Here is a 25,002-nt window from a genome sequence, read left to right as displayed (position 1 = left end):
CAAACTAACAAATCTTGTTCATACAAATCAGCTGATTCATCGGTTTAAAAGGCACTGATGGTAAATGCTGGTTTTCCCAGCAGTCAAAAAGTTTTTTTCATTTTAGAATGATATTTTCATTTTGATATAATTTCTCTTGACTATATTTGGTTAATTGTTTCAGCCCTACTATTTAAGTTTTTTATATTTTTGTTCTTCCTAAAAGGAGTGAGGACTGTCAACGCTCCTTAGTGATTTCTATAATGATGATATATCACTATTATCTTCGTCTTTGATTTATTGTTTCATAAATTAATGCCATAGGACAGTGTTGCGCAAAAGTAGCTCAATTCGCCGATCTACAAGCTCACAGCGTGTTGCATTGTGACATGTTTTAAGCTTATAGATCTGCTATTTCGCTTGGAGGCATTAAAAACATGGGTCGTGTCTTTCCAGTCCAGTTTCAGTCTTTTATTTGAGTAAGGTCCAGCTTCCACGCAGCATAAGTGATGTGTTTTTGTCATGTAGGAGTCTCAAACAAGGTTGTTTCTTACAATAAATACGCAATTTATTTGTGAAATTACATATTTACACCTACATATTTTACACCTGTGATATATATCGGCTGTGTACGATACTTTTCTTTCAAATACGATCATTTTAATCCTCCGGTACGATAATTAAAAAAATCCCATCTGGCAACACTGCTCACTGCAGCCGTGTGGAGCAAAGGGCTAATGTTTGTAGCCTGCAGGCGCATGCTACCCAAGGGAGAGAGAGAGACGGCCAATGTGAAGCATGTTTGTTACTACGTTGCTTATTTCTAACCTAAAATGTTACCGTCTGGACGTCATCTTGAATGAGATTCAAAAGTAGTAGTTCTGTAATTAAAATCAGGTGTGTTTGGAGGAGGTGAATAAAATCAGACAAGTGTCTGTCATCACGCAGTACGTTTGCGTTCACAGCCACAGGAAGTAATTAAGATTGGCCTTTTAGAGACTTTTGATATAAAAATACTCAAAATTTATTAAAAATATATATATTGGCATCTATTGTTAGGTATGTCCATATTATGACCACGGATATTCTCTAAAAGTGTGAAAAACATATTTTTCATTTCACTGCATCTTTAAGTCTGTCTACAGGTTTTAATAGTTAACCAATGAAAAGTTATTAACAAGAGCTTGTAACTAAATAATAACTACACCGGATCCATTGGAACACAGGTTCTTTTGTCCATTTACTTAAAAGTTACAGTTTTGGACACAAAAGGTTTCTGCCCGACAGTAATGATACCTGTACATAGCAGGAAAGCTGAGAGGGAGACAACAAAGGGGAAACACTATGGGAAAGGCAGTGGTGAGATTTGATCCTGGGCCAGCTGTGGGTTTTAACCACTTTATCAAATCACCAGTCGCGATCCTTTCTTTTATCAATATACACAGAGGGTACTCTCAGTCTCAACACAAATCCAAGCCAGTCAGTGAGTTGCTGAGGCTGTGTTATCAAGTTGGCAGACAGTGTTGGCTGAGTCAGCGGTACTTTCTGGACCACAGCTGACAATGTTAGTCTTCAACATGGACAAACATTCTCTGCTGGAAAATGACTAGTGAGCCGAGAATTTCAAGAAACCCTAAAGCTTTTTATGTTTTGGTGAGATGTTTGTCAGCTGGGTAAATAGCTCATGTAATGTGATGCAAGGAGAATGTCATTGGTTTGGATTGAAGTCCTGTCAGGTTTTATAGGGTTTTATAGAACTGCATTAGATGACTTCAGAACCGGAACACCTTGACCACGATGTTGTTAGACCATGCTTTCTATTTCTCTCTCTCCCTCCCCCTGCCCCTACCTTTCCTCACTTGTGTCAGATCGCCCCTGCAGAGAGTCCAGACGTCACAGAGAGGATGGTCATAATTACTGGACCCCCGGAGGCTCAATTTAAGGTAAATACAAGCAGTACAGTACGAATCCCCATGTCATAAGAAAATTTCTGAATGATCACAACTGCAGGCTTGTTATGTCACATACAGTAAGTTGTATTCAGATGATTATATCATCAATATATGCTTATCACTGTGTCCCCATTTTCCCCAGTCTTCCTTGCCTCATTCCCTCCTCTGTATTCCAGGCCCAGGGCAGGATATTTGGGAAACTGAAGGAGGAGAACTTCTTCACGGCAAAGGAGGAGGTGAAACTGGAGACGCATATCAAGGTTCCCTCAAATGCAGCTGGCAGGGTCATCGGCAAAGGAGGCAAGACGGTAGGTTGACGGTGAAGGAGGTGGAAAGTGTACTGGGATCGTTACGCAGCATCCCGCTAGTTCACCCCAGTCCGCTTTGGTCCAGTGATTCTCAAACCCTTTTCATTTCAAGGACCTCCAGTTTGATGCATTAGGCCACGGACCTCCCTTTGATAAAAATGTGTTATCTCTGGGCGACTAATCTGCACTGCACAATCCTCAGTGCATGACCTCTAGCCTGACAAAGGTCAAAGGCAGCTGAGCTTGTGATATCTATGCTGGCTACGTGAGGCTACATGACCTCTGGGTTCCCCGTCTTTTGCAGGTTAATGAGCTGCAGAATCTTACTAGCGCTGAGGTCATCGTACCACGGGACCAAACTCCAGATGAGAACGACGAGGTCTTTGTGAAAATCAGCGGGCATTTCTTTGCCAGCCAGGTAATGTTGTTATAAATTAGGATCACATAGGCGGTAATAACACCTTCTCATATCCAGCTCACTCAATATAGCATTGAGTGAACCTTCTTGTTCTTGCTGTGTGTCTGTATATGTGTATATGACACAATATGCTGTATTTATTTCTGCACATCATACTCATTTTGTGACGTTAAAATCACGATCACTTAAAGGACCACTTCACCCATTTTCAACCTATCTTCATATAATTGGTCCTTGGCACCATTTCTGTCTACTGGCTCTGTGTTTCAGTGGGGGGGGGGGGGGGGGTGGGCAGTTCAGAAACCTGAACATCATCGGTAGGCAGGATTGGTAATATCAAACAAGATTTAAAACTTTTAATTATAGGTTTTATTAATGCAAGAACAATGGCTTCTATTTCAGCATGCTAACTTTGGAATCCCTCTATCATTGGTAGGCAGGTGGCTCAACTGTCCATAGCCCACCAATGAGTAGACAGAAATTGTGCCATCTAATAATGAGCATTAGTGAGGACCGATTATATGAAGATAAGGTTGAAAATTGGTGACAACCGTGACACGCTCAACCGTGACACGCTCCTTCAGTTACTATAACAACCTCATCTCAGTCAAAGAGGGTGCATATCCAGTGAGTGCTTAACTACTTGCATTGCAATAGGGGGGAGAATATTGGTTAAAGTTTTTGTCAAACTACCGTGTCCCACTGGCTGTATCAGGGTCCAGCTGAACCAGTCTTGCCTTGTCTTGTTCACACGAATCTGCTCGTTTATTGGTTTAAAAGATACTATACAAATAAAGTTATGATCATGGTAATGGTAATGTTAATTACGGTATTTCATCTCATTCCTTACTTTGATTGGTCCCTCCACCAGACTGCACAGAGGAAGATCCGGGAGATCATTCAACAGGTCAAACAGCAGGAACAAAAACACCAGCAGGGCGCCCCCGGGCCACCGCACCACGCCAAGTGACCAGTGGGGGCTGCTCCAGCGGGCACCAGCCAATGAATGTAGCCCTCCCAAAGTGGACAGAGACCTATCCAGACGAAGGCCAAGGGGACATGCAGGGCAGACCAGCAGCACCGGGAACAAAACCAAAGAACTTCATTGGGGGAAATGTGAGGGCATAGTGTGCACTGCCAGCCCTGCAGGAGTAGGTGGAGAGAGAGACGGGGGGGGGGGTGAAACATTACTGATATAATATACTTAAAAACATTAAAAAAAATTATAATATTAATTTAAAAATAAATCAACAAGGAGAGTGGGAAATAACAGAGAATTGGGCATCTGTTGTGTTCACAGTAAAAATGTAAACAGGATTAAGTACAATATTAAGTCGCCCTGCATAACGTTATCTCTTTAGTTGGACTAACATACAGTAGGCCTAACAGACAGATAAAGCAGCTGTATTAACACGAGCGCATTGGAGACATTGCCGTAGATATTTTGGGATTAGAATGAGAGCGAGTGGTAATGGACACTTTCTCTCACAACAGGTTGTGGTATTCAGATTGCAAGAGTAAAGTATCCTTAGCAGTATTAATGCAAAGTAGAAAAGTATACTGATACATGTTGGAAGTATGCACTGTTATTTTTGTGTTGAAATGACAGTACAACTTGGCGTACTTTTTTAGTGTTTGGTTAATTTGGGAGATTTGATGGGGCTGCGTTAAAAAGAGTGTCACCACTAGGCATGGCATATACAGTAGACAGTCTCTTTAAAATTATATCATTTATTTGTTCATATTTTAGGCCACTGCAAACGATACAAAACGCCCTAAGAAAACATAGTGGATGGTTCTGAGTCCTTATAATTAGCCTGTGTGTGTGCCAACGCAAAGGATAACGTCCCTTTGAAATGTTTCTTACCATTCATATCTGACGCTCCACTTATCTTTTTTTTTGCTTTCTTTTCATTTCATTTCATTTTACTTTCACTCTGCTATCACTTTCTCTTCTCTCTCATCTGGCATGTTGTTTCATTTTTTTACATGATAAAAATATTTGTTTTCAATAATCATTTCTTTTCTGCAGCCTTTTTGATAACATTGACCTGACTGCTACTTTCAACCACAGAGCTCAACAGAGGTTAAATAAAACAGGGATTTTGTATTCACCAGTAAACTGGTATCAATCCCATACTGTATAGTAGACTGTATCTACATTCATGCTTGTTGTCCTGTAAAACTAAAAACTAAAAAAACTAAATTAAGAGGATGTTTTTAGAAGAATTCTCTTTGAAGATCTGAGCAAATAAAATTGACATTCTAAAGAACCAAAACAAAAAAAGTAATAAAGGTGCACCTTTGCTTGTCAAAGGGGCGACCAGTCATTTGGAATGTGCATCACCACACGTTCGGCCTTATGAGCTAGTCAGGAGGGGCAACGCGACATGCAAGCTGAGGGCCCGGGTAGAGTTGGAGTTTGTGGGTGGGGGGGCAGGGGGGGGTGTGGGGTGGGGTTGGGGGTGCAGTCTTGAGGTGTGTGTGGAGTGATAGTGAGGAAGAGGTAGGAGGAGATAGTGGGGAGGCACTGTATGACCTGTGTTGGTTACACACATGACCGCAAAACGTGTTTGGCTTTAACCCTCCCTTTGTCAGGGAGCTTTCTAAAATGGCATGACAGCTGTGAATGTACGATATGCAGCCTTTTAGAAATATCACCCCCTGTCATGTCCAGCAGGCCCGGTCGGCAGCGCATGACAGATTGTTCTCTCTCTCTCTCTCTGTATCTACTTTCCTTTCTTTGACGCAAATGCTTCTCGGCAGACTGACCGGAGGCCCGGAGAGCATGCTGGACATACAGGTTCTGATATCCCTTTGTGCTTTATTTTGGAGACCATGGAAGCTTGTTGCCTTATTTTGTCACCCATTCAGACGTCACCATTGGCTCCTTCGCCCTGCGAGCCCATCAGCTTCATCTTCCAGATGCAAGGTTATTGCCAATACGCACAGCTTCCTCCGTGTGTGTATGTGTGTGTGTGTGTGTGTGTGTGTGTGTGCGTGTGTGTGTGTGTGTGTGTGTGCGCGAGTGAGCGAGCGTGCGTGTATATATATAAAAAGAGAGAGTAATATTTATGAATCTATTTTTTCCTATTTTGTGATGAGAGCTATTGATAAGAAACAAAAGAAAAATAAAGTCCTTTTCTTTTTTCCTCAGTGGGACACTGCCATATTGCTTTGAAGGGAAGTGTTTTATTTTCTTGAAAAACTAGACTATGAATAACAATAATATAATAATAAAACCTGAAAAAATAGGAGAACAATAAGTGAACCACCACGTAACTTTGGTCAGGATGTGAACAGTGCGCATGTCAGTATTGTGATCTACCTCAGGCTTCAGGGTACCTCAGTCCAATCTTTCATTTCCCCTTTTTTCCCACATTTTGTATGCCTTGTTAACTGATCGTTTTGAGCGTTTTTAATTTTCTTTTCTCTTTTTTAATAAAAAAAAACAAACAAAAAAATGAACAAGTGACAAGATTTACAGTCATCTCTAAACTCTTCAGGTCCAGCTGACTAGTGACGGCAGAATCAATGGATCTGTAAAACTTTGTAAACCGTAGTGAAGTCTGTTGGACTGTCTCTGACTGGACTCCACTGAACCTCTCTTATCGACACGCCCAATCGGATTTCCAAGTCAAATTCCAAAAGAGCTGAAGGAAGAGCAGGATCTATAGGGGTACATGCCTGCCCGACGTGGTTCTGAATGTGGATGTTGTGTACTGATTTCATCGGCTGAGAAAGAAAGATACAAATTGTTATCCTACAATAGAAAACAGAAAGAAAAACAACCGTACCTCCAGTTTTCCCAATTGTACCTCCAGGATTTTTGTTTGTTTAAAAAAATAATTTTATAATGACCCAAACCAATCTTACCAGCTCTGTTTGATAACATACTCTGGGGTTGATTTGAAGAAAAAAAAATATGAAGCTGCAAAAATACACTGACAGGACTCTTGAACATGGTGGTGTAATACCCTAGTCTTCTGTGTAGAATGTAGAACAACTCTAGGCTAGTTGTTGATCTGTCACTGTGTACGACAAGATAACTGTATACTGTAAACATGTACAATAGTCACACATAAATGCATAATTTTCTGTCTTTCTATAACCCAACACGTAAGCCTGAGTTATATTTGGTTGCACATCATGCATCATACTTGGTAGCACATATATGCAGAAAATAGCAGATCTACAAGCTCACAATGCGTCACAGTGTGACGTGGTATGAACTTGTAGATGTGATATTTTTGGTGTGCGACACTGATGCGCAATGAAGTATAAATCAGGCTTTACCAATCTGCACCTGCGTTGTGAGAGATGGTGGGAGACATTTAGAGCGTCTCGGCTTCATTTAAAAAGGAAGATCTCTAAATGGCTTTCTCATCAATCTTACCATTTTATTTCTGTTGTGCTGTAAAAATAATTAAATTACCTCTCAGAATCCAAGGCTGATTTTAGTTACTAAAACTAAAACCAATGTAGGGCAAAAAAATAATACAAAATACAAAAATAAAAATAATAAATGAACAATAGTGAAAGATAGTAATTTGTCTTTTGAGTTCTTTAACGGTTAAGAATTGAGTTGAAGAAAATACTTTTTGCGTTTCTACTCCGTCATCTGAGGAGTTGGAATGTTTTGTCCCAGTGAACACAGACTAGGAGTGATTAAATATCTCACACAAAGCCTGAGGCCATGTCAGCAAGCCTCCCCACAACCAGTGCAGTACTGTACCTCATACTGAACAGAACTACAATACCTACAATACCTTATGACTAATTTGTACTTCATTGTATGGCTACATCACTCTCCGAAAGTAACAGATTTCCAACTGAAAAATGTTTTTCACTCGAACATCTGTTCTTTATGGTTAGGGATGTGGTTGTGTGACAGTTTTTAGCCGAAGCATAAACTAGGCTTCACAGTGGCACTACTCAAGCTCACTAGCACTAGCACTAGATATTGTATGTTGTTGCTCACACTTTGTAACGGTTTGTTTGACTGTAAAACAAGTCATTCAATGATGCAGGTTTTAAAGGCCCTGAACACTCATACAGGGGTTTTCAGTTACTCACTGACTAGATTACACCTCTAGTCAGGTTGAAGCTGGGTGGAGCTATGCTGACAGTTTTATGATGTTAGAAAAATCCTATTGCCAGTAAGAAAAAAGGTTTGACCTGCCCTTAGGTACAACAAAACTAACAAGTGTGTGGGGGAGCTGTCAATCAAACCTAGATGGCGTTCCCACACCACACTGCCCTGAGAGGGCAGCCAGAGTATCTGAAAACACCTGTATGAGTGCTAAGGGCCTTTAACTCATAGATCGGTTTCGAATTTTTAAGTCCTCTTTGTGTGGAGGATTGATTCTACGACTCTTTAAAACGGTCTCACTTGTGTGTTTGTGTTCTAATGTCTAGGTAAAGGCTCAGGTGGCAAGGATTCCCTCTAGATGGAGATATCTGTTTTCATTGCAGTGTGGTGAGCTGAGTCTGGTCAGTGGCTGGCTGCCAGTTTCCAGACTGTAGAGGAAGTTACATTGTAGGGACATTTGCAACCAACAGGATTTTGAGGTGGAACTTTACAATAATTATGATAGTGGACTTTTCATTTCTTTTTCTAGACATTGGTATTTCTAAGTTTTTGTGAGGCGTGCTAGACATTAATAATCAATACCAGATAACATGTCACTGGGCGAGTACAGTGTTGTTTTTGTCATATCACATGGTGGTTAGTTAGTTTTTCCTGTCTTCTGGTTATCTAGTTCTCTTGTCATCTGCACTGATCTATTATAGCCTGGAGAAGTAGTTGGGATTCTTTGCTTTTTATATTCATTCCTTTTAGATCACCAGATCTAGCTATTAAAATTGTGGTGAAATCATAGCTTGCATTCTGTACAGATGCGGGAAACGAGTGGTACAAAAAGTAGCTGATGTTAGAATGGAGGGTTCTAAGAGTGTCCTGGTCTCATGCAGATACAAGTTTTGTGTGTTTTTTCTGTCTTTGGCAGTGAATAGAACAAACAGAGGGGCATTCAACACCAACTTAAAATGTTTTGCCATGGTGTAGCCGAGGAATGGTACAGTGATACAGTACATTCTACAGTCAGATAATATGCAGAACCACACCAGTGTTCTTGTCCTATCTTGTTTGAGTGAGAAAATGCGAAGGATTGCATGAGAACTGTAATAGGTTATCCAGTATGTACTAGGCTACATTTCCTACACATAGTCCTACACTTACAGTAGTAGTTTTTGATGGATCCATTTCTGAACTTCATTTCACATTTGGGAGATTTTCCTTTAGTGGGTCGGAACCCCTCAGTCCCACATTTCCCATGAACCAACAGGTCTGAAATGCCTTCAGGTGATTGGTGAAATGTGTACTGGACAGAGAGAGAAGATCCATCTCAATGGATCCATGTCTATCTGGTAACAGCTATGCTGTCGTTTTGAGTTGTGAGTGAACTGTATTGCTGACCAACCTGGATCTGAGCAATAAAGAGTATTTCAAAGAAATGTGCTTACTGCTCTGGACTTTTTCTTTCTTTGTTTCTTCCTCTTTTTTTTCAAAGCTGCTTTCACCTTTTAAATAAAAGCAACAAATACAGCGATGTGTGATCAAATGTTTTTTTAATTTACATAAAATGTCAAAGTCAAATTCACATTTACATTAAAAGGATTGACGAAAGACCACTGCCATTCAATCAGTTACAAAAATATACAACATGCCCAAATGGCCAACATGACAAACTGGATATAAACATACTGATCATAGATTCACACAATTAGTGTAAATGTCACAGGGAGATTGGAGAACCAGGGAGATTGAAGACAGAGCGCTCGTTTTTAGGCACGGGGCTTCGGGGCGAGGCGGGGCTTTGATGCGACGTGGACCCGTCTTTTGTTGTTCCCCCCCACATAGCAACCAGGAAGCTACGCTAGGGGAACGCTGAACACGCGTTCACACGCACACGTGATAATAGTTATTGTCCATGACGGAGGCGCGCCGACTCAGCAGAGCTTGAGGCCGAGGAGGCGCGAGTGCCCGCGCTGTGTGTGTGTGTGTGTGTGTGTGTGTGTGTGTGTGTGTGTGTGTGAAAGTATCTTAACAGTCCTGCATTCAATAAACCAAATTGAAAGCATGAGCGCGTGCGCGTGCGCATGCGCGTGTGTGTGGTCGCGGCCATATATGTCTGTGCACTTTAGTTGGGAAGCCTGGCTCGTGGCTCCCTCTAGTGTTGTTTCTAAATTGAAAGCATGAGCGTGTGAGCGTGCGTGTGGTCGCGGCCATATATGTCTGTGCACTTTAGTTGGGAAGCCTGGCTCGTGGCTCCCTCTAGTGTTGTTTCTAAATTGAAAGCATGAGCGCGTGCGCGTGTGTGTGTGTGTGGTCGCAGCCATATATGTCTGTGCACTTTAGTTGGGAAGCCTGGCTCGTGGCTCCCTCTAGTGTTGTTTCTAAATTGAAAGCATGAGCACGTGTGCGTGCGCGTGTGTGTGTGTGTGTGGTCGCGGCCATATATGTGTGTGCACTTTAGTTGGGAAGCCTGGCTCGTGGCTCCCTCTAGTGTTGTTTTTACAGAATTGCTTGGGGGGGGCGGTGAAAACGAGTGCTCCTTCTCCAATTTCCCTGGTTCTCCAATTTCCCTGTAACATAAACACTGCTGGACCATTTTAGACATGGGCCAAGGATTGAAAGAAAGTAAATGCAAACATGGGCTTCAAGTAATTAAGAGAAACATTAAGGCATGATACAACAAGCCTCGCGTGGCCAGACTGAGGGCAATTTCTTTTTTGCACTGGCAAATTCGTCTGGTCCCAGGCAATGATACAACAGGCCCAAGACAGTCCAGATAAGCTAAATCAACCGAATTGAATCAATATCATTTTGTAATTGCAACAAAAAAAAAGAAGAAAGAATAGAATTGCAACCACTGTTGATACATACTGCAAGTAGATGTACAATATTACATGTAGAGCTGGGTGATATGGGCAAAGTAAAATATCAATATGTTTGACCAAATACACTTTGTAATTAGCACTTGTAAAGTGCAATACAAATAAAATGTATTATTATTAGTTGTAGTACTTGGATATCGATATTGTGTGCTTTCACAAAATATTTACACAATGAGATTTTTGATAAAGTCGGTAAAGAACAGAACAGCTAGAACAGTCAGTTCAATTCAGAAGATTACATCACTTTAGTCTCATGCAACGTTTAAAACCAGAGAAAGAAAACACGTATGCCATATTACTCAAAATCCATAATATATCCATAATCCGTAATAAATCGTCTGGGACTGTGGATATCATAATATTGTGATATTATCAGAATATTACAATATCCAAAATCCCAGACGATATCTAGTCTCGCATCACAATATCGATTTACGTAATATCGATGTATTTCCCAGCCCTACAGTAAATACATGGCATGCAAGTCAGCCAAAATCATGATAAAATAACTTTCACAAAATACAACTTAGAATAACCACTGTAGGCCTATTATCTGAACAGTCTAATCCACAGATAGAGGAGGTAGAGGTTTTAAATAAACATCCAAATTGCATGACCCTTCCCAAGGCACTTTAAATCCCCCAATAATTAAAGCAAAACTGTATCAAAAATATAAATGGCCATTCACATTATAGCAAGAAAGTATTGCACAAGTGTGACAGAAATGACAAACTTGTGACATTTCTCATCATAAATATTCCTTTAAAATACAGACAGCATATGTACAGTGTGCTCACACAGATGCTGTGATGAAGAGCATTAGATAACACACAATCCTTTTTCCAAACGCTAACATTGTCATCCCTACATTGTCCCAGAAATAGCAAAGTACAACGGATAAAAAAATAGATCTATATCCCACTGGTCAATGGCTTTGGATTTCAGTGTTCACGACACTACCTAGTGCCAGATTAGTGTTCTGCTCTGGGGGGTTTGTGATCTCAGATTCTGTGTCATGCTTGCGCAGGTAATCTGTAATATCACAGGAGCAGAGTCACACCGCCAAACTCAATGCAATATCATTGCAATAAATGGTAAATGGTTAATCCTGAGCTGAAGTGTCTAAATGAACAGTGTTCACAACACTACCAAGTGCCAGATAAGTGTTCTGGAGGCTCACCGATTGATTCGGAACATTTTCCTTTCTTTAAAGCACACACACTGTCTGCCACACGTGTCTCTGACATACAGACAGCACACAAAGTCCCAGGTGACACATTCCATTCCAGGCAGACTTATTGGACCTTCTTATCTGTGATGAGTGCGTTCTTCTGCGGCACGTCCAGCTTGAGTCTGCTCTGGCTGTAGTGACGGATGAGGGCTCCAGGCAGCAGAGCCACACAGGCGATGGCCAGTAGCTGGAGCAGTCGAGCCCAGGAAAACAGATCATCCAGTGATGATACCTCGGACAGCATGGCTCCCGTCTGGACACAGATGAAGTTGTATGGCAGCAGACCTATGGCAGCAGACAGGGGACAAGGAAGCAAGCCCACGTGAGACATTATAAAATACTTTTACCCCCTATAAGTTCAGAGTAGTAATTATTTTAACCCTATTTTTCTCCCCAATGTATTCGTTATGCCCAACACTTCTGTGTTGCCACTGCAGTTGTACCCTACTGGCTCACTTGCCATCCTCCCCCACCAGGAAGATGTAGCACCTCTGTCCTACACCTCCCGTTCATCATTCCCCAATGACTACTTACCAATGAAGACTGAGCCGAAGAAGAAGGTGATTGGGATGTTGACGATGGGGGCGGACATGTTTAAGAACCAGTTAGGGGTCATGGGAAAAAATCTCAGGAAAAGTAGGAAGAAGAACAGACAATCCTCGTTCTCCTCCACCTAGAAATGAAACATAATGTGAGGTTCAATGTTCAGTAGAAGCATGGAAACAGGAGGTATACACCTCTTTTTTTAAATCTATTTTGGGTGTCATAGGTAATGTCACATTAGTTATCTATGTAAAACAATCTTAACCTCAATCCAGTGGTAATAACTAAGTTGTGACGCAACCACACCGCATCCAGTGGAATCGGACTTTTGACACACTGAGATTATAGAGAAGAGAATCTGTTACTGTAGTGTAAGGCCAGCTTTATGTGGTAAGACAACCCTACCTTCCTCTGTAGCATGGAGACCTTATTGGGGAAGAGGTTGACGATGTACCGTTTTCCAAAAGCTTGGGACAGGAGGTAACACATGGTGGAACCCACAGTGGTAAGGACACAGGCAAGCAGCAGCCCTTGATATGATCCAAATATAGCCCCAGCTAGAATGTTCTGAGCAATAACAGGACAGGAGAGCATATAGGTGAGTGTAGATTAGAATGTATTTCCACATGTTGACAGTTGACACTATCATTCCACATCAAAGAGTGGCATTTGCATTTCATCAGTTAAACTGGACAAATGTAAACACCAGCCACACAGTAGCTACAGAAGATGACAAGACAAGACTGTCTTACTAGGAGAGAGGAACCAGGTATGGCAAAAGACTGCTTGTAGAGATAGGCGCTGCAGAAGAGGAGCAGGACATATCCACTGTGTTCCGTCTTGTAGAACTGCAGCTGGTCTGCCAACTCCCTCAGCTCCTCCAGGTCTGATGGGAACTTCAGCCTGGAATGACAAGAAAGAACACTCAGTCACTCAGGAGGACGGGTGAGAGTAATAATATCTCCTCACCTTCCATGTCTAGGCCACACAATCTCTTTAGGTCTGGCGTTATCGTTCTGTAGCATCTGTTCCATTAAAGGCCCCCTGTATCCTGTACCTGCTCCTCGTCTCCTCATCACCAGCTTCGTCTATTATTCACGAGCAGTGAGTGAGTGAGTGCTCACGTGCCGTGTCGTGTGCGCACATTGGTAATGATCAGAACAGTTCCTATGCGATTATACTGGATCTGTCTGTCTTTACAGTGAAAATGTGACTAAATGTGGATGCCGAGTGCGACGATCAGTGAGTTATTCATGTTCCAAATCTCCCGCGCGTCACTCCCCCCACACACACACACACACACACGCACGCACACGCCCGCAGAGAGAGTTAGTAGTACATCGCCAATAAATGTGAACGACAGTGATTGTTAATGTCAGGAATGGATCAACCAAGTGGTTTCATTCGTTTATAATAAGCTAACATTATTAGCAAAGCAACACCACCTGCTGTCACTGTGCTGCTGAGAGTCTCCTGACTCCTGATCCTCCACATTGTTGTGAAGACGTGCAGGTCCGTCAGGAAGGTGAGAGGACAGCACAAACAGATATAATGTAGCCACAACAACCACCACCACTAATCCAACAAGTGAGCGCATTATTCAACGACGACTGGTTTGGTTTGAAAGCTCAAGCGAGTCGAACTCAGAAGTTGGCCAAGCTCTCTCACTGGTGTTGCCAGGTCTCGCGACAGAAACAAGCAATCGTGGGAACCAATTGCAAGCCGCAACTGTAGTGCCCCCAAAAACAAGAAAACCAAGAAAAACAGGTGAACGTATATCTTGTCACGCACAGCGTGAGAAAGACCACGTGATGAATTTGTATAGGTATGAATTTATGTTGCATTTCAACCATTCCATTGCATTGTATATCATTCAAAAAATATTCTTACATTTTTTTATTATAAAGAATAAAGAATTTATAAAGAAGTTGAATAAAACCAAATGTCCAACAAAATGAGGTATGAAATAACTAATGAATGAATGAAAATGAAAGTTAATGTTTCACATAATGAACCCACAGGTAATTAAGGCTTTTAAACAGCCTTTAACAAAATAACACAGGCTAGACTGACCATCTAAAATAATGACTAGGCTACGTTACATGACAAAAAGTGTGTATCTTGTCCTCTTGTCCTTGTCCTTCTATCTTGTGATCAGCTCAACATAAAGCATACAGACATTTAGCCTTCATAGCATCCTTGCCTGGCACTAATAAAAGTAGGCCTATAAATTACTTTGGATCGTCTCCAGGCTAATCTCTCAAGACAGATCCTGCTAACAGCAGGAAAAAAATCTAAATGTACTTCTTTTTTTTTACGATTCCCAGATTGTCTCCAGGCTTGTTCTCCTCCTTGTCTTGTCATCAGCTCTGGTCCTCTGTAACACACACACACTACAATACATTATATACTTTAGATACACTATGATGTGTTTTAAGTTACCCAGCAGCACATCAATTAATTAACATCTATGCTGCCACAGGGCCAGCTACATTGTGTTATTGGCTTATTGCTACTTTTGCTAAAGTAAAAAAAAATCTTAGAACTTCTTTCACTTCTGGTTATTATGCATTTTGGTGTGTATGGGGATCCTGCAACAGGACAGTTGTATATCAGGTGTTTGAATAACATCATAAATCTCTGTCAAACGAATTCATGTTAGACCTGTAGGGAGCAAGCCCAAATGGCCTTTAGCAATTACACTTTTGATTGATTGATTTAATATTGTATTAGACAGAAACAGAAATACAAACAGCACGAGTAGGCCTACAGTCAAACACTTGGTCTAAAAGGATAACACCCAAAAAGTGTTTCCATTGGGGTCCTATGTAGAAACAAGACGCCCCTCCAGAGGGGAAGAAAATAAAAGTAAAAAACTGCCACCTGTGAATTAATACCAATACTTGTAACTGACTTTATCTAATATTTGTCTGTCATTAAATGTTTCGATGATGAATACACATGGATCCCAATGGAAACAAGCTATAGTGCTTTCTTGGGTTTCAATCGTTTTAGTTGACCGTGTATTAAACTGTTCTTTCTGTGCTATTGAAGTATTCAATCAATCAAAAAACTGGCCCAAAGTTGCTTATAATAAGCGGACTTGGCAACTCTGGACTGGTGCCATCGGCGGAACGGGGAATAAAGTCCACTAGAGGGGGACGAGATAAGACGTGGCACTCAGCAGCTGTGATGACGTAACATCCCGTGTCAATATTCTTCCAGGTTAATTAGCATAACAACAAACTATGGTAAAGGTAATGGAGAAGTGCCAAACATGTTCCAAAGTTCAACAAGCTGCTCAACCAAAGGACATTTTAGCATTTGTAGGCTTTTGACGAGACGATGGCTCAATATACTCTGGTTTCGGGAACTGTTGCAGTGATCACTCTTCAGAATCCTCCTGTCAACTCACTCAGGTGAGCTGTCATAAGTCAGTGGTGGAAAAAGTACTCTTACTTAAGTAAAAGTATCAATACTTAAATGTTGAAATACTCTGTTACAAGTAAAAGTCCGGAATTCAAAATGTACTTAAAAGTACAAAAGTATTGGTATCAAACTTAAAGGGATACTTCACTTTAGGGCCGGGGACACATTTAAAAAAAATATTAAAAATAAATGAAAAAAGTTATGGAAAATTCATGGCCCCCTCACGCATTAGAGTGTCCTACTAATGTGTGAGGGGGCCATGAATTTTCCATAACTTTTTTCATTTATTTTTAATATTTTTTTTAAATGTGTCCCCCGGCGGAAAGTGAAGTATCCCTTTAAAGTACCAAAAGTATTAGTACTCATTATGCAGAATGTCCAATTTCACAAGTTTTCAAATGTATAAATCTTTTGAAAACAGCAAATCGCAATGTGAGCTTGTAGATCGGCTATTTTCAAATACATGTTTTGTAATAATAATCAAAAGCTACAAAGTGACTAGTAACTAAAGTTGTCAAATTATTGTAGTGCAGTAAAAGTACAATATTTGTCTCTGAGAAGTAGAGAAGTAAAAGTATAGAAAATTGGAAATACTCCACCAAAGTAAAAAATACCTCAATATTGTACTTAACAGTACTTTTTACCCAAAAGGCCACATGATCAAAGGTGACCGCCTCCTCTATTGGTCCCAAACAGAGCCATTGAGATCTGATTTTATTCTGACGTTCCGACTAGTTAAAAAAACACTCCTGTGACTTTGTAGAGCAGTGTAGAGCAGAGTGCAATTTTGTTATTTGGGATGGGCATTGATGTCAAAGGGAGCTGCACTTGGACCACAGAGCTATGGCCCATTATGTACCTTAACCCAACTGCATGTAATGTGTCTATTTATTGATGTTGACTTGTTCAATTTAAAAAAGGAAAAACTATTCATTGTCTTTTGAATGCCCCGTTCTGCATCACAGCACAGACTAGAGGAAATGCTGACGGCCCTGTGGCATTATCCTTTTGGCTGTTCTAAAAGACCTGTCTCATTAGACGACCTGGCCATAGCTGTCTATCAGAGGTCCCAGTCTGAAACACCATGTTGGTGCAGCTCAGTCTTGTTAATCAATAGCACGAATAGTAAACTAATGTCTCATAAAGTTGTGCTTCTCTTTGTCTTGCAGTGCCGCGGTGAGGCAGGGCATCGTTGATACAGTGCAGAGAGCACTCAGCGATTCCAAGGTGAAGTCTGTGGTCATCTGTGGAAAGGATGGGAAATTCTGTGGCGGTAATGAGCTTTTTCTATAGAACATCATGCAAATATTACGACTCAAATTAGTCACATTTTAATCTAACAGCTAAACTCTTTGTTCTCTTATTGGCATTTCAGTGTTCACAAAGATCACTGTGATCCTGCTATTTTATTTGTGTTCCTTATTAGCTCCTTGGTTTGTGTTTGGGAAACAGGAGCAGATATCAAGGAGTTTGCGGGTCCAATGTCTGGCCCTCCGCTGGTACCGATGATTCACGCCATAGAGGCAGGGGACAAGCCAGTGGTGGCAGCCATAGAAGGAATGGCTTTTGGAGGAGGTCTAGAGTTGGCCCTGGGGTGTCACTATCGCATTGCACATTCCAAAGTTTGTTTACATTTTACATCTCTCTCACTTTCTATGACTCAATCACTCACTCACTCACTCACTCACTCACTCACTCACTCACTCACTCACTCACTCTCATTCTCACCATGGTGTCAATGTCTACATACAGCTGTTGTTTAACCACTTTCACCCTGGCATTTTGATTGATTGAATACTTTATTAATACGTTTGTTAACAGTACAGGTATTACAGTAAAATGAATAAATAATACATTTTATGGACAGGATAACACAAGAAGCCCCAAGGAGCTTGTTTCCATTGTGGTCCATTGTACTCAATCATGACTTCCCGATGTTACTCCGTCATTACTCATTACAGGTGAAAAGTTTAGAATATAAAGATCTACAAGCTCACCATGTGTGACGTGTTGTTAGCTTGACAGCTTGTAGACATGCTATTTTAGAAAATTCACCATTCTCTGTTGTGTCCTTGCATGCACGATAATATATCTGGACATACGTTGTTGTCCACTTGAAAATCGGTTACTTTCGGCGAGTGGCGGCGATGTGCAACTAAGTATAAAATAGACTTTAGAAATTGAGTCAGACAGGGCTATGAACATAATAAAACATAATAAGTGGAGGACATTTCTGACTACGCTATTCACAATATTAAGAAGATTTTGTGTGCATGTGTGTGTTCTCTTAGGCTCGCCTGGGCCTTCCAGAGGTGACTCTGGGTTTGTTGCCCGCTGCTGGGGGGTCCCAGCGTCTTCCTAGGCTCATTGGGGTGCCGGCTGCCTTAGAGCTCATCACCACAGGTATCATAGTCTTACTCACTGAGTAGATGATACAAAAGCCACTTTAATACAGAGCACACACAACAATGGTGTGATGAAGTGCTATCATTACTGCCAGCTTGGCTTCTTCTAGAAATATTAAATTGGCATAAACTCCAGATTTGGATTATTAGTTTTGTTGTTGGAGGTATTTGTGCAACTGTTGTTTGCATATCCATGTTCTCAAGTGAAATTATATTGATTTATTTCTACATTCAATATTTATTAAGAAATCTATCTGTATCGTCTATATATGTGTAAAGTTTATGTGATTGTACTGTAAGTGCTGTACTGCTCTGCCTTTAGCACTATGGCTATTAACAATATATTTGTAGTGTATCCTGATGTCCAGCAGGGGGGAGTATTCATTCATTTTCTTTGTCATCAACGCAATGCCCTTTAGTAGATTACAACTGAATTTCCCCAAAAGCATTAATCCCAGGACTATAATATGGTAGGCTTTCTTAGCAGAGCTGTATTTACCCTTTCATGCCTTCCACAGGCCGCCACGTGACGGCTGCTGAGGCTCTGAAGCTGGGAATAGTTGACCAGGTTGTAGATGAAGACACGCTTCAGGTGGCTGTCAAGTTTGCCCTGAGTGTTGCAGGTGAGAGGAAAAGCTATACCCTCCTTCAGGGGCTCTAGTGTCCTTTTAATCGACTGATTTCACCTCACTACAAAAGGGAAAAGAGTCCAGAAAGTGGCCTCAGAGCAGGTATTTAACAAAGTCCAGTTGAACTGTGTCCCCCTGGGACACTCTGATGGCAGAATCGGAGGAAGAAGAGAACACGGCAGGCAGAACCTCCACCACATCATAGATAAATGTTTCATGGCTCTGTCAGAGCTGTTGCTGTATTATTCAGAAGGGCGAATGGAGACAAACATTGTTGGAATATTAATCATAGGCTCCTGCCTGCCCACCCTTCATTTAGATTGGGATAGCCTTTTATTTCTGACTCGCATTGATTTGCCTGGTGTATGATTTGCTAAAGGGTGCCGTGGGGTTCAGGAGAAATTATATCTGTCTTCTGTGAAAAGGATGATACACCCAGACACGCTACACAATATTAATGTGCGAAGAAAAAGAATGCTGGTTGTCATAACACATTTTTCCCCCTCCTTTAAAAACAAACAAACACACAAAACAATTAAATATGCATGTGTTGCACTCTCTTGGAAAAAATGATTTCCTTATAGATTTTTCCCTTGATTTTGTATCTCAACCATTCCTTGTGTGAAGAAGATGAAGCAAATTATTCAAAACAATTTACACAACAGGCTTATTTATGTACTCCCTCGGGTAACATGACTCAATAACATGTACCACCTGCTTGGGTGTGGGTCTGTGGGCAAACAGTGCAAGAGTACACATCAGGGTAACATAACGGAATACTGTGCTCAGCTCAGCATTAAATGTACAATGCAGGATGTATCCTGAGCATTGGGTCATTAGATGCTTTACTTTGAGAACATTCATGCTGGCTACCAGTAGACGGGCATCCCATATTCAAAGTGTTTCAGCTAATGTGCTTCCTGTTATTTGAAAAAGAAAAATCTCTGTTTTGCTGATGCATCTCAGGCAGAATCCTTTATTGCCTCAAAGGCATAAATGACCTCTCCTGTGTAAAATGTTATTGATCCATAATATTTTTTCTCAGCTGTAATGGATGTGAAACATCTTCAGTATAGTGTATATAGTGACTGCATGATGTTGAGAGAACACAAGCCCTTCACATAATCATTCTTCTCCTCTTCCACTGCGCTGCCAAGCTCACTTTTTGAGTGGGAGGGAATGTGTGTGTGTTGATGTTAGAAAAGCTTAGGCTTACAGTGAATCAGATTGAGAAATGCCAAGAGCCTACATACTGGAGATTTGAGGAGTTAGGAACTAAACCGAAGGAGATTATCTGTTATATGTCAGATTTTACAGTTGATTAGCAAATGTGTTAAATGCTGATAGAAAATGTGATTTACTTACTAACAACAATGGACAATGCTCTGAGAGTCAGTGGTCTAAGTAATGTCACTGGGATGCATGCATTAATCAGGAGAAAGGACTAATTGATTCTGTATTCATTACACTTAAAGCCCACAAATGTAACACAACACTCAGGCTGGCACAAGGGCATGTGCTGTATAGATGCATGTGCACACAAATAGACTGATTTCTCTTCTTGTCTAAGAGATTAACATTTTACCCCAATAGTTGCAACATCTGCCTGCTACATCTGTCATGATGTCCAGCCCTCCCAACAAATCCATCGACAGTTCAACCATTTACAGATTAACCGCTGCAATAATGCCGCCCATAGAGTACACTGCATCACACTGGACATCTTATGGTACATTACACGATGCATTTTTAATGTAAAGGTGACCTGATATTTGATTTCACACAGTGCTCTTTCCCCTGTTGTTCTGTTGATGATGAAATGCATGATAAAGTTGTTACTGGCCTTAATGGTAGCCATACATCAATCAATCGCTGCCTATCGCTGGCTGCTGTCCCTTTAAGCATTGCCATGCTGACCCAGTTTCTGGCCCAGACCCACGAGTGTAATTCAATGGAGCTGCAGAGGGATCTGAGTGCTGTCTCATGTAATCATGTCAGAGGAGACAGGAAAGGGAATTAAGATGCTTTTAACAAGGTTTTAGCCGAGCGGTCATCCCCTTTCTCTCCCATTGTTCCCCAGCTTAAATCACTGCTGACAGACAGTTTTCTGCTGTGTTGAGTTTTCTGGCTCCGGTATTAAAATGTATTCACGTAGACCCCCCTCGTTACGATTTCTCTAGTCCTGTACCAGTCCTTTCACAGACTTGTGCATCACAGAAATGCAATTTCCCTTCCTTTTTTTTTTTCTTCACCAAACGGCTATTTTGCCTGGGGACCAAATTGCAGCCTCTTCACTTCATTCCATATCTGCGTTGTTCAGGGTGAACTATGACAGTGCTCTGGTGGAGAGGGACTCTGATTATCCAGGAAATGGTCTGTAAATTCCCTGTACTCTGAGAAACTATTGGGGCTCTTGGAAGTTGAGTGGATGATTGTGTCAGGAAAATCCTGCATACCGAGTCCTACTCCACTGAGCGCTCTCTGAAAATTGGTAAAATGCTGACAGGAGTTGGTTATATACTTTCCTGTATTAAAACGAAAAAAGTAGCATGAAAATTGTGTCTGTATCATTGAGCACTTTTCTGTTTCACCGTTAACTCCAGATTACTCATTAATGTCCCGGTTTCAGGAAAACCCGTAGATGGCCACCGTCGTCTAAGCACACGTCCGTGTCCTGCTCCCCCAGACCTTGATGCTCTGATTGAGGGGGCGATGCAGCGGGTGCACAGGAGTTCCCGTGGAGCCACGGCTCCAATTGCGTGCATCCAAGCAGTGAGGGCTGCTGCCACTTTGCCATACCTAGAGGGCATGGAGCAGGAGAGTAAACTGATGGCCACCCTCTTCAACTCTGACCAGGCTCGGGCCCTGCAGTACTGCTTCTTTGCACAGAGAGCTGTGGGCAGGTGGAGGCTGCCCAGCGGAGCCCACTGGGACACCAGCAAGCCTGTACCTGTCCGCAAAGCAGCTGTCATTGGTACTGTCTCCAGGCTAATTAAATTTCTCTTTCTCTTAACTCTTATATATATCCAGGAATACATATTGGAACCATATCGCCATGTTCATTGTTCATTTTAACCCTAATCTGAAGAATTGGAATGTGAGCCTCTTGGACATATTGTGTGTGGAGAATAGGCCTTCGTTTACAGTCAATCTGGGTTTAAGTGGGTAAACACTCTTCTCCCAGCAGAGGGGAGTGGATGTGAGACAATCTGGATATGTGGAACTCACCAGCTTGTGCATCAGGGGAAAAAATGCAAGGCTTAGAAAATAAGTGTTATTTAGCATGCGCAGTCATGCTGAACACAATTTCAATCTGGCAAGTGCATATTATTCAAAAATGTATTTCTACTGTTAAATTCCTAATTATGTATAGGTTGATGATTAACAGTATCATTAACAGATGTTTTGATTAGTCGGATGTGATTTACGAGTCAATGTGGAGGAGATTCAAAGTAGCACCATGCTGACCTGGTGTTGTCTGTCCCTCAGGCCTGGGCACCATGGGAAGAGGTATTGCTGTGGCTCTGGCTCAGACCGGGATATCTGTGGTTGCCGTGGAGACGCAGCAGCAGCTGGCTGAGGCGAAGCAGGCGGTGTCGGACATGTTGGAGCGCGGGGCTCAGAGACGCGGGGTGGCTTCTCCCGTTGATTTGGTCCAGTACAGCCCTGACCTCAAGGCTGTGACAGAGGTTGACCTTATCATTGAAGCCGTTTTTGAAGACATGACCTTGAAAGAGAAACTGTTTCAGCAGCTGTCCGCTGTGTGCAAACCTGGTACCCTGCTGTGTACCAACACCTCCGGTCTAGATGTGGACCGCCTGGCCTCTCAAACCAGCAGACCTGAGCTGGTGGTGGGGATGCACTTCTTTGCCCCGGCCCACGTCATGAAGCTTTTGGAGGTGGTGTACGGTCCTCGCTCTTCCCCCAATGCGGTGGCTACTGCCATGCATCTGGGAAAGAGGATGGGTAAAGTCAGTGTGGCTGTGGGCAACTGTCCAGGGTTTGTGGGCAACCGCATGCTGAAGCCATATCTGGAGCAAGCCAACTTCCTGTTGGAGGAGGGAGCGACCCCTGAGCTGGTGGACCGGGTGCTGGAGGAGTTTGGCATGGCCATGGGCGTGTTCACAATGTCTGACCTCTCTGGGTTGGACGTGGGCTGGAGGATCAGGAAGCAAGATGGGCAGACGGGGCCTGACATGGCACCGGGGAAGCCAATGAGAGTCCGGCAAGGTCGCAGGTACAGCCCTCTGGCAGACTTGATCTGCGAGCAGGGCTGGTTTGGTCAAAAAACAGGCAGAGGCTGGTACCTATATGATGGACCCGGGGGTCGAACACCCAGGTCTGACCCAAGGCTGCACAGCTTTCTGGAGGAGTACCGAGCCCGGCACGGCCTGGTGGCACGCAGCATCGACCAGCAAGAGGTGCTAGAGCGCTGCTTCTACCCCTTGATCAATGAGGGCTTCCGTATTCTGGAGGACGGCATAGCTGCAGGGCCTGAAGACATCGATGCCATCTATGTGTTTGGTTATGGCTGGCCCAGGCACCGCGGGGGTCCCATGTTCTATGCAGGCACGGTGGGGCTAGCGAGGGTCCTGGAGAGGCTGGAGCATTACCACCAGGTCCACCAAGATGTCCCTTACCTGGAGCCCAGCAGTCTGCTCAGGAAGCTGGTGGCCAGCGGCAGCCCCCCTATCCAGAAGTGGAACGAGATCATAAAGGGGTTCCGCAGCCAACTCTAAATCTAATTTAAGATATCAGCTTTAATCTCTCATTATACAGTATCCTTTATTAAAATCATTGTTGACTGTAATGACTGGGGGCTATTATACTTTACCTTTGCGTGATTGCTAATATCTCAAGATTCATGCCAGTGGCTATGAGAGTATAATAGTAGAGCCTTGTTCAGAGGTAGGCTGCTGGACGATTCTGATTCTTACTGACATATGTTGATATTAAAATGCATCTAATTCTTAACCATAAATCCAATGTACAGCTGTCTGCAAACTGTGCACAGTATACTTTACACTGCTGCATTGCCATTGTTTGGCTAGCACTGATTATGATCTTAATGTCTATATGTACAAATCATGTATGCAAACCTATTCTCATGTTGCCTTAATAAATATATTTGAAAATTGTCTGAATGTACTGTACTTACATACCTTATACATTATCATGATTTATCCACTGTCATATTTTGATTAGGGTTTTAAATATTTAGCTGCCCAAATAACAGTTTTATGGGCTATTCTATTCTGTCTAAACTTTAACATTATTATATAAATTCTGATAGTAATCATTGCTATAGAGTGTTTGTTTAGTAGCGGGCCTCTCCACCTCTTTAAATGATCACTGGCTAATAAGCCAAATGTGCCTTAATACATTATAATTGCCGTCTATAACCAAAATTAAAAACACCTTAAATATTTGATTTATTTTAGAAATAGTTAATCCTTTACTGAAGGGGGACAACACCCGTGGCAGGTTGTCAGCCCTATGGAATGCATATGCTAATAAAATATGACCCCCTTGAGTAAAAGTAAAATAACTAAAGTATTTAAGGTGTTTTTCATTTTACATTTTAGTTATAGAGGGCAATAATACATAAGTCAAATTTGGCTTATTAGCCAGGGATCCTTTTAATAATTAACAGAAAATAGATTTTCAGGTGAGTCCCCAATCATTAGCCAATCAGGAAAGCGTACCAATTTTGTCTGCTAATTTCTTTGTGTCATCACTTGTTGAATCTATATCCTGTGTGAGTTCTCTCTCCTGATTGGATAAAATGGAATTTCTGCTTACTAAAGAGCTGGAAAGACAGGGAGACTCCTGTTACTGAACATACATTCTATACCAATGAGTAGCCTACTATCAGAATGTGGAGCTATTATTTAAAAGAACAATTAGGCAATCAGAAACCACAATATTAAAGAGAACATTTGACATAAAAAAGGTTAGGTAAGCAAGCTCTCATAGCCAAGTTGATTCATGTATTTGATGTCACACTGGATAACAAGCGAGTTTAATATCTCAGTGAATACTGGCATTTCATGAGTGTGAAGTAGAGTAGAGACGGTCTCAAAGAAGAAAAGCAATGTATAAAACAGCTGATTTCAGTTTTTTACAGTTGGCACATATCTTATAATGAA

The 25,002-nt window shown here is 41.8% G+C and overlaps 3 protein-coding genes across 5 annotated transcripts in view; 2 read left to right on the top strand and 1 right to left on the bottom strand.

The window, feature by feature from the left end:
* igf2bp2a (insulin-like growth factor 2 mRNA binding protein 2a) overlaps window positions 1–9,264 on the top strand; it is a 56,281-nt gene extending 47,017 nt beyond the window's left edge. For all 3 annotated transcript variants that reach the window (XM_080412900.1, XM_080412899.1, XM_080412901.1), the window contains 4 exons: window positions 1,848–1,922; window positions 2,108–2,239; window positions 2,544–2,657; window positions 3,529–9,264. In XM_080412900.1, the coding sequence (XP_080269026.1) occupies window positions 1,848–1,922; window positions 2,108–2,239; window positions 2,544–2,657; window positions 3,529–3,627 (420 nt within the window). In that variant the 3' untranslated portion in view covers window positions 3,628–9,264. The remainder of the gene's footprint in view (window positions 1–1,847; window positions 1,923–2,107; window positions 2,240–2,543; window positions 2,658–3,528) is intronic.
* A 6-nt stretch (window positions 9,265–9,270) lies between these two features.
* tmem41aa (transmembrane protein 41aa) lies at window positions 9,271–14,053 on the bottom strand. Its single transcript, XM_080412898.1, has 5 exons — window positions 13,836–14,053; window positions 13,143–13,293; window positions 12,796–12,957; window positions 12,382–12,520; window positions 9,271–12,132 (listed from the first exon to the last, which is right to left on the bottom strand). Exons 1-5 carry the CDS (start codon window positions 13,985–13,987, stop codon window positions 11,912–11,914), a joined length of 825 nt encoding a protein of 274 aa, XP_080269024.1. The 5' UTR covers window positions 13,988–14,053; the 3' UTR covers window positions 9,271–11,911.
* Window positions 14,054–15,598: 1,545 nt separating this feature from the next.
* Window positions 15,599–23,991, top strand: ehhadh (enoyl-CoA, hydratase/3-hydroxyacyl CoA dehydrogenase). The gene is made up of 7 exons (XM_080456996.1): window positions 15,599–15,809; window positions 16,989–17,092; window positions 17,272–17,441; window positions 18,111–18,222; window positions 18,743–18,847; window positions 21,483–21,827; window positions 22,343–23,991. Exons 1-7 carry the CDS (start codon window positions 15,736–15,738, stop codon window positions 23,590–23,592), a joined length of 2,160 nt encoding a protein of 719 aa, XP_080313122.1. The 5' UTR covers window positions 15,599–15,735; the 3' UTR covers window positions 23,593–23,991.
* The last annotated feature ends 1,011 nt before the right edge of the window (window positions 23,992–25,002 follow it).

Source organism: Gymnoscopelus braueri (assembly GCF_963280865.1).
Source record: "Gymnoscopelus braueri genome assembly, chromosome: 18".
Classification (NCBI taxonomy): domain Eukaryota; kingdom Metazoa; phylum Chordata; class Actinopteri; order Myctophiformes; family Myctophidae; genus Gymnoscopelus; species Gymnoscopelus braueri.
The sequence above is the reverse complement of the archived record's forward strand: the minus strand, read 5'-3'. Positions and strand labels throughout refer to the sequence as shown.

Bases quoted from the DNA above. Each gene is read 5' to 3' on its own strand.
- ehhadh (XM_080456996.1), top strand. From the start codon at position 15,736: ATGGCTCAATATACTCTGGTTTCGGGAACTGTTGCAGTGATCACTCTT. The intron at 18,223-18,742 runs GTATCATAGTCT...TGCCTTCCACAG, and splicing joins CTTAGAGCTCATCACCACAG to GCCGCCACGTGACGGCTGCT. The intron at 18,848-21,482 runs GTGAGAGGAAAA...TCCCGGTTTCAG, and splicing joins GTTTGCCCTGAGTGTTGCAG to GAAAACCCGTAGATGGCCAC.
- tmem41aa (XM_080412898.1), bottom strand. From the start codon at position 13,987: ATGCGCTCACTTGTTGGATTAGTGGTGGTGGTTGTTGTGGCTACATTA. The intron at 13,294-13,835 runs GTGGTGTTGCTT...TTGTCATTCCAG, and splicing joins CAGCAGCACAGTGACAGCAG to GCTGAAGTTCCCATCAGACC. The intron at 12,521-12,795 runs GTAGGGTTGTCT...TTTCATTTCTAG, and splicing joins TCTCCATGCTACAGAGGAAG to GTGGAGGAGAACGAGGATTG.